Source organism: Schistocerca piceifrons, chromosome 1 (genome assembly GCF_021461385.2).
Source record: "Schistocerca piceifrons isolate TAMUIC-IGC-003096 chromosome 1, iqSchPice1.1, whole genome shotgun sequence".
In the NCBI taxonomy this organism is placed as follows: Eukaryota; Metazoa; Arthropoda; class Insecta; order Orthoptera; family Acrididae; genus Schistocerca; species Schistocerca piceifrons.
The window spans coordinates 965,628,647-965,644,698 of record NC_060138.1 but is presented as its reverse complement, the minus strand read 5'-3'; the positions used below and the strand labels follow the sequence as shown (position 1 = coordinate 965,644,698).

General features: G+C 40.6%; 1 protein-coding gene across 1 annotated transcript; it reads left to right on the top strand.

The window, feature by feature from the left end:
- Nucleotides 1–14,039: 14,039 nt before the first annotated feature.
- On the top strand, nt 14,040–15,794 carry LOC124776845 (piggyBac transposable element-derived protein 4-like). The gene has a single exon (XM_047252016.1). It carries the CDS (start codon nt 14,040–14,042, stop codon nt 15,792–15,794), a length of 1,755 nt encoding a protein of 584 aa, XP_047107972.1.
- The last annotated feature ends 258 nt before the right edge of the window (nt 15,795–16,052 follow it).

Genomic DNA, 16,052 nt, shown 5'->3' with positions numbered 1-16,052 from the left:
TGCCCCTGAATGGCCCATAAAATAGTTAACTAGGATGATGTCACGTAGATATCCATGGGTGTGCCACGGATTTGTTTATATACTTTCCTCTCAAAGGAGATGTAGTATTGGATATAGTTGGTAAGTTGCATCAGGAATGAGGTAGTGGGACTGCAGTCTGAAGGATGTCAGGAGAGGTAGTGTTTGATAGTGGTGGGTCATGGGCATGAGGGATGTTGGTATGCAGAGATGTGGCATCAACAGTGAAAAGTAGGGAGACAAGGTTCAATTTTAGGATTAGGTAGGCTCTTGTTACAGTGATTGGAAGCAAAGAGGTGCTTCCATTGTAGGGATAGTGAGAAGTGGAGTAGGTCTTTTATAAGTCCAACAAGATTAGAGTTGGGTGTGGGAATGAAAGTGAAGCCTTTGGATCAGACTGAAACTTCTTTGGGTTCAGTGTTTTGGATTTGCATGTGATCTGAATTTTGTGGAGTGTTAGAAGGGAGTTCAGGAGAATGTAGCAAACTGAAAAATTCAGCTAGGCAGAGTTTGGATGCTTTGAGAGGTTCATCATGAATAGGATAAGTGCTCCAAGGTGGAAGTAGGATGTAAACTCATTGGGCAGTTTTGGAGGTGGTGTGTGCAATACTCTTCCAGGTGTTGGATGTCAAGGGTTTTAATTTTGAGGGTTTGATGTATGCAGTTAGGACTATCCAGTAACTAGATCTTGTGGAGGGAGGAGATGTGGTTCTGGGATGCCTGTGCCATTGAGATATATTGTTCCACAGTACCATGTTTGTTGGGGATAGGGACTGGTGAAATCTGAAAACATGAAGGACATTGTGAAAGGAGGGTGAGACTGGGAAAGGAGAGGTGGGATGTGTAGATTAGGCAGCATTTAAGGAACAAAATGTTGGAATGGATTTTTAGCTAGGGAAATGATGTCTTTTCTGAACTGATTCAAATGAATGAAGCAAGTACCCATTTGAGCTGGAATAGTGCTAGGAAAATGTGAACTGACACAGGGAATGGACAGATGAAAACATTTGTGTAAAGGGTACTGGATAACGAAGTTTGAGTCTGTGGAGTAAAAAGTATAGAAATTGTGCTGAGGGCAATAGGATAGTTATGTGACATGCGGATATTTGATCACGTACAAATTGTGGTCACACACGGGAAAGAAAAAGGGAAAGCGTAAAATTCTTATGGAAGCAATGTATGAGGAGGGGTATGCGGATTTGGAGATGACATGCAGTGGTTAGTTGCTAAGAGAGATTTTTAACCGTGAGCTTGAGCACAGGTGTCTTGTATAATAGCATGTAACACAATTCAAAAAGCTGCACCTGATGCTGCGGGATGCCATACATGACTATGCTAGTAGAGGTTGATGAAGCATGTACATTACAAAGGTGAGCAGGGAAAATATAGGAAAAGTAGCGAGCATACAATACAGGAGAGACAAAGTAGATCTAAATTATGAGGCAATAACAAAGGACAGACAACACAATGTTTAGGACTGAAGAGAGGCACTAGGCAGTATAAAGATAGCAGGAAAGTTCTGATAGAAATAAACGGTTTAGAAGAGTTAGCCCATTTGCAAAACCAGCTATGTGCATGATAAGCAATTTGTAAGAAGTTGGGAAAAATGAATAAAACAAAACTGTGGTAGAGAGCTGATATTTTCATATGCCATAGGTCTACCTGATTAAAATATGTGTAACAAACCTCTGAAATATCTAATGAGTAGAAAACAAGTTATTTATATATTTTAACTGCATATAACAGGTTTTGCAATTACGTTGTTCACATAGCAGGTTTTGCCATACTTAGTTTGCAAAACCAGCTACACTTGTAGTGGCAGAGGTTAATTAATTACATGCTCTTGATGGATGAAATTATTTATTGCACACATTAGAATGGACCATGCATAAAAATGTAATGGAAGAACATACTGAGCAGAGTGGAGTACATTACGATGTAAAATACATTTCATATCTTTGCATTCTGTCTGTGTTAATATACAATGAAAGTACAGCAACATAAGAGGTTTATGCTATGTCTATCAGCTTTCATTTGTTGAAAGCCCAAAGTGTCATCATTGTCATCTGCATCTTCATTTAAAATACATGTGTCAGCACACGGATCTGCAAATACATTGGCATCGTATACCAAATCTGGAGAACTTTCCCATGATTCCCCAAATTGGAGGACAAGAAGTCTTTTAACATCCTTGATTTCAGCTGGTTTCACAGCAACATCCATTGGGTATCAGGGATGTGAGCAATCTTAGAATTCTTTCTGCACAAACTTTTTGCTTCACCAATGTCAAAATTGTAGAATGATTCTCCTTGAACTGGGAGAGATTTGTTGCCTTTGCTTCTTGCAACTTTGATCTCTTTGATTTCTGAAGAAATTAGAAATCCCATTATCCAGGGTTTTTAAGAATGTCATCTTAATATGCTTTTCAGTCCCTAATAGGTGCATTTTCTCCTAGATGTGTAATGATTCTGTACCTCTCTCTAGAAGTGCAAATATCTGATCCTGTGGAATGAGTGAATGTCTTAATATAGGGAACATTGGTTCAATTTTTTCAATATTACCAGGTGCTTAAAGAATCCAGAGTAATAACATCCCTGCCACTTTCTTATTTTGACCACCACAGCTGTCAGAGAATAAACTGACTGTGGCAACAGTTTTCAGGTCTGTATTCACAAAGCAGTTACAGCAGATGCTATCTGATAATAGCATTTTTAGAATTCATTTTCTGACCAGACATAAGCAAAGGTGTTGGCTTTACTTTCAGAAGATTTGGAGGGACCTTCACAGATCAAAGTTTTAACGATAGAGTTGTCTTGCATAATATGCAACCTGGTCAAGTATTTGCAGTAACACAAGGTTCTTTTGACAGTCATAACAGAGAGTCAATTCATTATCAGTCTCTTGACATAATTTTTCATACAAAACATCAGTTCATTTCTCATGAGTGTTAAGCTGCAGTTTCCATTTTTTATTTATTTATTTTTTTCCTCAGGGTTACTCTTCTTAGCTGATGTCCTTCTCTCAAGAAGACAACATGACAAACATTTGTCAGCACAAGGGCACCAAACCTGATATTGAAATGTTCACTGAAAATGGATCTGTAGTAGTCATATTCTACACGAAAATCTTCACCACGATACTGTGCATTGTACTTAGCCCGCATTTTTTGAACACTGAGGTCACTCTGCAAATACTGCTGATATTTATCTTTTCCACAACAGTGGTGTCCTTGCAGATGTTTGAATGACCGTATGTGAAATTTCACAGCTTCTCGCTTCCGTTTGTATTTCTGTGATCTTCTATCATTGCCACGAGTCTCAGGTGGCACTGTACGTTGGCCAAGAAACATTTGGCATAGTCTGTTCAGCAGATCCATAACTATTTTTAGTAGGATGTCAAGAAATACTGCCCCACAGACTCATACACTCTTACTACATTCTCTCTCTCTCCCTCCCCCCCTTTTTTTGCAAAGAAAACCTTGTGCTCACCTGACGTTGACTCAAGTTACCTGAAAGTGTACAATGTCTCTTTGGGGATGAATTAGAAGCATGTTGAAGGATGAAATTAGTATGTCATTCTTTTTTGGATGCTGATAGAATGTATGGTGAATCCTTCTTACATCTAAGACTATAGCTTGCATTGAAATGTACACGACTGATTTCCAAAAGTTGGCATACTTGGAAACCTTTTGCATTGACATCTGAAATAATAGGAACCAGCAGGCAATAAGAGAATGATGCTAACAGTCAATATTTAACTCTAATATGACCATTACAGATAGAGGAAAGTAAACCTGCTGTTTCCTTACTATAATGCTCATTTCACAGTTTTGTTAGATATAATCATGTCCTGTTCTGTGTGGAAATGAGAATCTATAAAATACCTATTCCTACACTTGTTCTTAAAAATAATCAGAACCATTTTTTCATACAAAACATTAAAAACTGACAGCCGATTTCTAAGAAAGTTAAACACAGACTAGAATTCTTGCAGGCATATATAGTATTTCTGGTTAGGCAGCAAAATAATACCAGAATGTAAACTAATTCTGATATAATACCAAAAAATATAACTTAAAACTTCAGCTACATTTCTTTTCCCTTTTTGAGGTCATCTCTTCCTCGTCTTCAATCTTCGTGGTTCAGTCTTTGCAATAAATTCTGTATCACTATCACTACTGGTATTTTTTCTTGACATATTATCTTCTTCCACTTTAAACAAATAGCACTGAAAATCTCTTTTGGTACAAGATGTCAGCTTGTAGGCTGCATCAACATTGAACTCAGAGAAATTGGCGAATGAGTGAAACAGTCAAAAGTAGAATTTCACAGATGAATCTCCACACTAAACAGTACAGCCAACATAACTATGAACAACAGAAATAAGCATTCTATCATTATTTTCTTTGACAATGAGGAGTGCAATGCTGTTCCTATGGAAAGGCTAATAGCAGTTTTTGCAACTCCATCCATGGGGCAGCTACATCCACATGGCAGGTTTTATAAATGTAAACATTGGCTTGTGAATTTAGCTGCTCTGGATTCCTACAGGACTTAGCAGGCTTTGCAACATTTTGATGTTTATGAGTTGAAATTTAAAGTGATTACACCTTGTTTAGGAATCTGAAAAGATAGCTAAATTAGAAGCCAGTATCATAAAGCAACTTGGGATACCAGTATCTCATTTTCATAATTTTATGCACATAGTGGATTTTGCAAATGGGCTACTCAGGATTAAATGAGCCCTTTCACTGAATAGCAGAAGTTTGAGTTGTCGACATGCACATACAAAAGATAAAGCTTTCGAAATAAGCTAGTGTGCAAGCATGCAGAAATGCACACGTGCACTCATCTGTGCATCACAAGCCTAGCCTGAACATCTGTCACCTGCTCATCCCACTTTCATAACCAGCAACCCTGCAGTCTCCCTCCGAGCTGCTAGGTACCCATCCCAACCCCTCTTCCTTCTTCTCTCTTTCTCTACCCACCCCATCTAATATAAACCCCACCCCTCCCTAGTCCACCTGCTGAAATGCAATCTTTGCATAGTCAATCCAGCCAGCATGATGTCGGGGCACAGGTCTCTCTTATGTGTGGGCCTTTGATGACACAATGCTTTTGCTGTTCAGTGTGTGATCTCCATTACTCCTAAATTATTTACATTCTAAACGAACTTTCCTTCTACATTTGTACCATCAAGTGGCTCCTTTCCATCATGAACCTTGTGTCGTCCATCCATTGTTACTGTCATGTAAATTACATCTACTTTCTCTCCTGTATAGTCTGTCTGCAAATTTTCCCTCTCACCTTTGTTACACACAGGCTACACCAGTGCCAATCAGTGTAGTCATATATGGTGTTTGTGGCACCCCATAGCATCGGCTGTGGTTGTTTGAATTGTGGTACACGCTATTGTACACACCGCCCACTTTTGTGGTCACAGTTAAAAAGCTCACCTAGCAACAAGCCACTGAATTTAATCTCCAAATTTACCTACCACTCCTCACATATCACTCCCATCAGAATTTTACACGTTTCCTTTTTCTTCCCTGGGTGTAACCATAATTTACATACGATCAAATATCCTCATGTCACATAACTATCCTATTGCCCTCAGCACAATTTTTTGCGCACTTTTCACTCCTCAAACTCAAGGTTTGCTGTTCAGTTACCAATACAGCCACCCTATACTTTCATCTGTCCATGTCCTGTGTGATTTCACATTTTGCTAGCACCATCTCAACCCAAATGGATCCCTGCTCCACCCATCCGCATCAGTTCAGAAAAAAACTCTTTTTCCCTGGCTAATATCCAGTCTGACCTGTCCCTTAAATGCTGACTAAGCAATGGAATTTGCCACAATAGCCTAACCACAAAAAAACCCTTTTCTCGAAACAAGTCTGTGGCACAGCCATGGGTGCCTGCATGGCATCCTGCTACTCACTCTTTTTATGGACCATCTAAAAGAAAGCATTCTAGCCACCCAAAACTCCAACCCATTTGTCTAGTACAGGTTCATTGATGATATCTTCACGATCTGGTCTCAGGGCCAAGGCTCCCTACCCTCAGTACTCCACAACCTCACCTTTTCTCCCATTCACTTCACCTGGTCCTCTTCAACCCAACAAGCCACCTTCCTGGACACTAACGACCACCTCTCTGATGGCTCGATGAATACCTCCATCCATATTACACCCGACTTCTGACAGTATTAGCATTTCGATAGCTGTTGTCCCTTCCATACCATAAAATCACTCCCATACACACTGGCCACCAGCAGACAGTGTATTTGCTGTGACGACAGGAACTCCCTTGCCCAGTAACCATCCACAAGAATTGGCTACGACGGAGTGCCTCCTGTGTCACCCAATATCGCCTTGGAATGAACAGTTGAAGCATATCCTTTGTCAAGGCTTTGATTATCTATGGGGTGTTCAAAAAGTCTCTCTGCAGTGCCATATGGTTGTTAGCCGCGTGTGCCGTATGCTGCAGTGAATATACCAAAATGAAACTCAGTGAAATACAAGTTATTAATTTATTGAATATTCATTTTTACTTACAAATTTTCACATTAAATGCTGAAAGTGCCCCCCTCCCTCCCCTGTTGTTGAATACACAATTCAATTTGTCTAATCATGTTTCCAAACACCAGCTGTAACATTTCTTCTGTAACAGAAGCAGTGAAGGTGGATATTGCAGTTTTCAATTCATCAATGGATTTTGGACAGTTTTTATAGAGTTGTTTTCGCTGCACCCCAGGAGAAAATGTCAGGTGGTGTTAGGTAAGGCAATTGTGGAGGTCACAGTCCCTGTGAAATTATGCAATCACCAAAAACATCAGCAAGCAGTGACACTGAAATGCGAGCTGTATGCACAGTTGCACCATCTCGTTGAAAATAACTGTTCAGTATTTCACTTAACACAAGTTCTCCTATGAATGGGTACAGAATATCACTGCAGTATCGTTGTGCGTTTATTGTTTCATTGAAAAATATGGGACTCACAATCCAATGTCTAGAAATTGCAATCCAAACTCCCATTTTCACAGAATGAAGTGGCTCCTCTTGAATACACAATGGATTTTCCATACTCCACATATGAGAATTTTGTGAGTTCATGTACTCAGATAAATGAAACCACACCTCATCAGTAAAAAACGTTTCATTAAGAATATCCCTTCCATTTTGTTGAATGAAATTTTTTGAACCATCGACAATAATGCAGTCTCTTGCCATGAGCAGTATTTTTCAGTTCTTGCATGACGGTCACTTTGTATGGGAAAAGTTCTAATTTTTTCCTTACAGCTATGTGGGCCGTTCCGACACTAACATCAGTTTCCTGGGCGAGCTTTCTTACTGACTTGTTCGAACTTATGGACATTTTATCGGAAATATCAAGTATTTATCCTCAGGCAAAACACTATGACTGCCACTTCTCGGTGCATCTGTCACTGACCCGTAATTCGAAATTTGTTAATCAAATCTCGCACAGTATCGCGATGTGGGAGTGTTGTCTCCAGGAGAACTGAATTAAATGTTTGACGAACTGAAACTGTGTATTTACTGCCAGATTTGAACACTTGTTCGACTAAAAACACAAACGAGCAAAGGAACTAAATTTAAACATTCACGTCAACACGTAACGACACAAACCAACAATAATACTGACACTGGCTGAGTTAAACGAAACAGTGGAATGTTGGGCGAGTCCACTTGAAGGGAAGTAACCCAGGCAGACGAACAATCATAAGGCACTCGCAGCTAACAATCATATGGCACTGTGGAGAGACTTTTTGAACATCCCGTATGATTGTGTCCAGAAATTAGGTACATCCTACACAAGGTCTTTCCCACCCACCCTACAGTGGTATTCCATCACTCACTGAACCTGCACAGCATCCTGGCCTGTCCCAATGTTACTCTCACTACCATCCTCCTGCCACAGCGAACATATCCCTGTGGAAGAACCAGGAGCAAGACTTGTCCAATGTACCCACACAGCACTTCCTACTCCAGTCTTGTCGCAGGCTTATACCATTCCATCGTAGATAGAGCCACCTGTGAAAGCAGCCATGTCATATATCAAATCTGCCGCTATCACTGCATAGCTTTTTATGTCAGTATGACAATCAATCTGCTGTTCACCAGAATGAATGGCCTTGCCAAACAACTTTGGCCAAAAAAAGTTGATCAGCCAATAGTACAACATGGAGCTGAGCACAACATGCTCAGTTCAATGGCAGCTTCACAACCAGGGCCATTAGATCCTTCCTTCTAGTGCCAGCTTTTCTGAACTACACAGGTGGGAGGTATCCTTGCAAAACATCCTTCACTACCATAACCAGTCTGTCCTTAATCTCCGTTAACCCATTGTTACCACACACTGCAACCAACAGTTTCTCCTTCATCTGCCTTGTTACTCGCTCGCAATCCACATCTTCACATCACATCTATCGCACGCCACAACCTACCAGTTCCTGTATCCGTGCATCACAGGCCTAGCTCGAGCACCTGGCACCCATCCCTTTCATATTCCTAACCGGCAATCCCACCACTTCCCTCAACACTACTAGCTACCCTGCCCGAATTCGTTTTTCTGTTTCTACGCAGCCCATCCAGCACAAACTGTACAGGTCCAAGAGTGAGTGAGAGTGAGAGAGAGAGAGAGAGAGAGAGAGAGAGAGAGAGAGAGAGAGAGAGAGAGAGTGTGTGTGTGTGTGTGTGTGTGTGTGTGTGTGTGTGTGTGGCTACTCACCATATAGTAAAGAAGCTGAGTAGCAACTATCCTTTTGAAAATTCACATAATATTGTCACATTCCATCCTGGATTTTCCATTGTTGAACAATGACATGGAGGAAGACTTTTGCATCACTTCTACTACCCTCATTGTAGGTGGTCAGACCTGCGTTTTCTCAAACCACTGGGCATGGCTTTTTATTTGAGGGACCCAAATAATATTATCATTAAAACAGGTGATGCTCAATTGCAAATACTGTATAAAATCTGACTGGGATATCACTGTTAAATTTTAGTGATTTCACTGTTACTTAGTGTCACTGGCACTGATATCTGGATCTCTTTTTTCTTCTTCTCCATAGTAGTAAATTTGAATATGAAATAATATAGTGTAATCAATGGAATATCGTGTGTGTGTGTGTGTGGGCGCGTGCGCATGAGTGCTGTGCGATAGAGAGAGAGAGAGAGAGAGAGAGAGAGAGAGAGAGAGAAGTTTTGAACATGGTTAAGCATGAATCACCATATGTAAAAAGAAAAAAAAACTTTGGATAACCATCTAAACGCTTTGATGTGTTTCACTGGGGAAGTGTACCATACTTGTGAAACTGATTCATTCCACGTCATGGTGAGTGACTGTGATGATACGCAGAACACAGAAAAAATTACATCAAAACTAATATCACCTTTGTGGTGGTGCGAGATTAAACTGATGTGGTATTCCTGGGTCTTTCTTTGTAAAGGAACATTTGAAAACGGAGTTCAGCATTTCTGATTTTGCTTTGCTACTCTGAATTTCAGTTCTTGTGCCACCAATGATGTTGGAACATTAACTTGGGTCCATTAATGGCCTTAAGATGTGGCCATAATTTCTTTGGGCGTTGTTTAGGTCAGATTCTGCTACAGTAGTTGCTGAAGACTTCACACATTGTTCTTTTGAAAGCCATGCATTTCATTTAGTATTTCTCTATCACGGCACTATGCTTTGTTTTACATGTACTATGTGGTATTCTCTGTTTCGTTAGAAGTATCTTTACAGAGACTGCTTACTTTGGAGAATTCCTCCTATCATGAATATTCTACTAGTAATGTATCAGTCCAGTGCATGGTTAACTAGTCTTTCAAACTTGAGTCACAGTTTCTCCACATGTTCTGCCCAGAAGCAAAGGTTTTGTGTTCTTTGAGGTGCGACCCAGCTGCCTCTTTACCGACTTCACTGAATATGTAAATCTTTTTTCTCGTTTGAGTCAATCTTTGCACCTTAGTTGCCATTGTTGATACAACTGCCTCCTCATGGTCGCTGATGCCAGTTTTGATAAGGACATTCTTAAAGAGGTCATGTCTATTTGTTGCTGTTGGATTGAATATATTTCCATCATAGCTGGACTTTTGAACTATCCAAGCTAAGTGGTATTCAGAGAACACATTTCATATTGTTTTGCAGTTCCTAATGAGGACCGTGTGATTAGAGAATCTATGTACTACCTGGTTGAGTTTTTATCAAAAGACCTTCGGTAGCATGTGGGCTTAGTTTGGTCAATAGAAGGATTAGATAATACATTTTTGCCCATCCTTGATGTCTTGCTGAGACAATCACAAATACACCTTCAATTTATATTTCAGGGGACTGCAGTTTCTTGTCTACTGTGACGAATACACTGTCTTCATTTTCCATTAGCCTATCCTTTCAATATACACTTAAGGTTACTATTAAAAGTTACTGCAAGCAATTTTGGGTTTTAATCAGCTTTCCGTATCTGGTAGATGTGAGCTTAATCACTTTTTAGGACTGTTTCAAACTATTGTCATTCTGTTGTAAATGCTTCAGTAGCTGACCATAAGAATTTTAATAGTCTCTCCTGTGGGGAAAATTTGTTTGGTTCTCTCATTAATACTTTGGGATCTTTCACAGATATTGTCATCTGGGCTGGACAGCGTGTTGCCTTGGTACATTGCACACAGACTCACCTACCTGGATAGTAACCTTTGTTATGTAGTACATCCCTGAGCCATGAAGAGGGTCCTGCAGTTTTAAAACAAATGGCCAATATTTAAGAAGTGGCAGCCTGGCTATCACAGACTCTTTGTTGTCCTTGCTTTAATGTTTCCACTAGACTCTGAATCAGGGGACCATGATCAGTTCTGGGAGCAATTGCAAGTAGTGAGTTTCAATGCTCGGTATCGACAGAATCTTTGTTGATTGCACATGGCATGCCATATGCCGCTCACATTTCCATGGATGAAGATTCATTTAAACAAGCCGCCAGTGCACCACCAGGAGCTATGCTCTCTGCAGTGCTCTCAGTCTTCCTATAGATGGCACTATGGATGCAGCACAGGATGCCGTCTTCACTTATACTCACTGCATGAAATGTATCTATCCACATGTCTTTTTAAAATATCACAAACTTAGCTCCCCCAGTGTCTGACTAGACTTGCAGTGAGACAACTATAATAACATACCAGCAAAATGCTATTGATATTCAGTGACTGAAACTGTTAGCAGGTAATTAATACTGTACAGAAAATGCAGCAAATGACTGTGTGAGAACCAATGTGGAACAGATGACTGAGAGTCTAAGTTGTGTGTAAAGTACTTTACTTAGCACACTTTGTAATAAACATGTTCATGTTTCATTCATTTATTAAAAGCTGGTAGTGTGCTGTGCCATCTCATACCAATTACTGGCACAACAGACATTTCCACTGATGAGGTCAGTCACAGGGTAGGGTAGGCAAACTGACATTTCTTATACTATACTGAGGTGTGGTTACATTTTTGTATAAAATGGGAACCACAGGAAAGTCATTACTCATTGCACTTAACCGTTTCAGAGCCAACAAATGCAAATATTTCTGTAGAGTATTACCAGACTCCTGGATGCACAACAAGACTAGCAGCCAACTATGACTGAAGTACAGAATTCTGTCTCCTCCCTTCCGTTCCTCTGATGCAAAACAAGGGGACTGGGTGGAATATAAACTAGAGATTGGTAGCACTTGTCAGCCTACAAAATCTCAGGTGACTCATAACATTCTTTTTTTTTTTGAGGATATTTGCATGTTCCACCCAGTAGAATCTCAAATCCTACCCTATGAGAAAGTCATTAGGGAACTACATGAATTTCCTGAGTCACAGATTCATGTAGCTGCTGCTTGTTTCAATTTCCTTCATATGCATCATCATAATAATCAAACTTAAAGGGAATAGATCACTGATTAGATTAGATTAGTACTTGTTCCACATATCATGAATACGACACTTCGTAATGATGTGGAACGTGTCAGGTTAATACATTTCAAGGCTTCGCAATCCTGGCCTCACTGATGTATTTAAAGTGACTGAGTCTCAGGAAGTGCAAGACTTTGTGGAATTTGACTTTAACATGTCTGCTGTTGCAAAACTGACTGCGGATAGCTCTAAACGGGCCCTGTCCTGCACAGCACAAACTGACAATGGCCACAAGCAACAGTGTAGCCGGTACATGAGGCACCCAACCAGTTTTCCTGCATGTTCAGGCACTTCGAAATCTTTCGTTAGTCGTTAAGTAACACAGGACTGCAAACATCGCTTCTTCCACCAAGTGGAATGCCACCACTGCTACAAGTCAGGACACATAAATCAGTTTGCTTGCAAAAGAATCACAAAGTAGGTTCTGTTCCTGATATAACTAAAACTTAGAAAATTAAAACCAATGTGATTTCACATTCTGACTCCTCATATGCTCCTCCTCACAGCACTCACAGGAACTGTAGATGCAAGTGCAAGAATCACAATGCTGCACACAAAGTGCTAAAACTTTGCTCATTCAGATCAGCTCTCCTCAAACAGATGAACAGTAAAATGCTCTGTCACTCCCAAATCAGAGGAAGGCAGTCTTCTGAAACTCAAAAGTAGCATTCGCATTCAGAGGACTAACTGCAAACTGTTCATATCCTTACAGATTTGCAATCAAACTATACCATTTCAGTCAGACATTGGTGCTTCAATCACATTAACACGTTCGCTGCGGCTGACGCTTATAAGCGTTTCCGCGATCAACACGCCAGAGCGGCTGACGCTCATAAGCGTTTCCGCGATCAACACGCCAGAGCGGCTGACGCTCATAAGCGTTGCCGCGATCAGCAAGCCAGTGCGGGTAACACTTATAAGCGGTGCGCTCGCTAGCTGAGTTCTCACTAGGGGAGGTCGCCAACTGGGACACGCCGATTTCGTCCGAATTGTTTCTAGAAAGAGGTGGGACTCCACATAACGTGCCCGAAATATTTCGCCTGAGTTGGCCATAGGAAAGGAGAACATGCTCTCGAAAGTTGTTCCGATAGCACTATAGGAGGCTATACCCTATTTAGCGCTCTGTTCGTCGTTATTGGCGTAGAGTAATGGTCAAGCGCATTGCTCACGAAACAGGCGACTTGGGATCAATCCCAGGTCCGTCCTGATTTTTTTTTCTCATTTTTATGTTACTTCGTATCTTCAGAGTGTTCGGTTATTTACGGTAGATGTATATTTCTATCGTCAAGTCAAAAATCTAATTAAAAGATTACAAAGTGCCCCTGAATAACTCCAACAACAGCGAGAGGTATCATCAAGAGAAGATGCAATTAAAATACATTCGACCGTGCTGCATCAATTCAGTGCTCTTGTGGACACCCCTATGATCTAGTACGCTTGGTTTGCATCCAAACTATTAGAGGAAACACCTTAGTTTTAAAACTTGAATTAAGTGTGCTTTCCAATGAAGCATGTTGCAGAGAAATGTAACTGCTCAAACAATGCCTTCATAAAATGTGCCTAGAGTGAAACATATATGTTTCACATGTTTCTATGATATGTCACCATAAAAATGGCAAAACTTCTACTGTCGTAATGAATAAAAAGTAGCGCACGTAATCACAAGAATCTTTAAAATCTTTATTTTCATTAAAACTTTCGCCTAGTTATATAAATATACTACTTGAATGTATTTAAATTCTACGGTAAATAGTTGCAAAATCTGACGAAACCAAGGAAAATAAGAATGAAAACAATTGAAAAAAATTAGGAAGCACCTGGGATTGATTCCAGGTCGACTGTTTCGTGAGCAATGCGCTTGACCATTATGCTACGCCGTCAACATGTTCGCTGCGGCTGACGCATATAAGTGGCGCGTTCACTAGCAGAGTTCTCAGTTTAGTTTGTTCGGCTGTGCACTCGTGTTAGTTCAAGTAACCAACGACATATCACGTAACGTGTTCCTGTCTGCAGTTGTGTGTTTTCGTTTTTTGGCGTCTGTGTTGTGCATTGTTTGCAATGGCGGCGAATGAACCGACACCGGGGCCTTCGAACGCGAAAAAGTGTAGGAAGAGTGACCAATATACTGACCATGAGTTACTACGTGTGTTAGAAGATAGTGATGTAGAGTTCAGAGAGGACGAACCAGATGAGGGTGACTGGCATTTGGAGACTGCAGAAACAGACCACAGTGATGACAGTGTGGAAGCAGAACTGTCCAGTATGTTTCGTGACAGTTCGGAATCGGACGATACGGGCGACGATGATGAGGAAATCGCCGACGATAAAGAACCAGCGCTCGCAGAGGTAAGCAAACCAGGTGTTACGTGGCATGAAGAACCACATGGGATGCAGTATCACCCGTTTACGAAAGCAGAATGTTTGCTGATGAAGCCTGCTGGCAATACGCCAATGGATTTCTTTAGGCTACTGGTTACAGATGACATACTGCAGCTCATAGTTGACGAAACAAATGATAACGCACGGAATATATTTGCGAGCGCAAATACACAAGAGGGCTCTAGAATTAGTAATTGGAAACCCGTAAGTATAGAAGAAATACTTGTCTTCCTGGGGATTTCATTACATATGGGTAATGTCAAATGTGCCCGACTACAAGACTACTGGAAGAGGGATCCGCTGTTCGAAAATAAAGGAATAACGATGAGTATGAGCAGAGACAGATATTTGCTTATCTTACGCGCATTGCATTTTGCAAAAAATCCAGAGTCAGGCGAACAGAAACCAAATGATCGACTGTATAAGATACGCTCTATATTGAATTATTTCAACAACAAAATGTGTAATGTGTATTATCCAGGTAGGGATCTCTCTTTAGATGAATCAATGATTCTTTGGAGGGGACGATTGTCATTTAGACAATACATAAAAAACAAAAGAAATAAGTATGGCATCAAATTGTACATGCTAAATAACCCAGACGGCTTTATCAATAAATGCGCTGTGTACACGGGGATGCGTGGTGATATGGGGGGAAAAGGGCATGCTGAAAAGATAGTATTGCATTTGTTAGAAGAGAAGGTGAATGTTGGCCATCACATTTACATGGACAATTTTTACAACAGCTTTGCCTTAGCTAAAACCCTGTTGAAGGCAAAAACACATTGCACCGGGACACTAAGGGTAAATAGGAAAAATACCCCTAAAGACGTGGTATGCGCCAAGCTGGGGAAAGGGGACACCATAGCACGATATTCGGACGGGGTAATGATCGGCAAATGGAAGGATAGACGAGAGGTCTCCTATATTTCCACAGAATACCCCAATACAATGGAACATGTGCAGAATGCACGCCAGCAAATAGTCGCGAAACCACTGCCAATTATCAGATATAATAGTTGTATGTCTGGGACCGATAGGCAGGACCAGATGTTGTCTTATTATTTATGTGAACGAAAGACAATCCGCTGGCCAAAGAAACTATTCTTCCATGTAGTTGACATGCTAATGTTCAATGCACATTACCTATATAATAAATACTCAGGGCATAATATGACTTTGTATGATTATAGAATACAAATAATAAAGGGACTACTTCCACCAATGGACGTTACAAAAGGTGTGCGTAACAAATGTAAAGACACACATGTTGTGCAAAAGCGGGACGCAACGGAAGGGACGAAGCAAGTTATGCGGAAGCGATGTAAAACGTGCGTGGCACGGGGCAAGCGTACGGATACACCATACGTGTGTATAACGTGTCCAAACCAACCTGGATTCTGTTTGAACTGCTGCACAATTACACATCCATAATGTAATGGGACGTCGTATCTACAGAGGAAGATCTGTTTGTGTTTGATTTGTAAAGTGTTTGTTTTATTTGATAGCCATGTAAATATAGTTACATTGGTTGCTCAGAATATGATGTTTCTGTACAGTACCGTATGTGGACTTATTTGTGGTTTGCTATAAAAACATCACCTCTACACCTTGAAAACTTATTTGTTACTAGCTGCAGTGCCCGGCGTTGCCCGGGTGTGTATTCATTCCTGTCTTATTTTAGTCCATCTG

Bases quoted from the DNA above. Each gene is read 5' to 3' on its own strand.
- LOC124776845 (XM_047252016.1), top strand. From the start codon at position 14,040: ATGGCGGCGAATGAACCGACACCGGGGCCTTCGAACGCGAAAAAGTGT.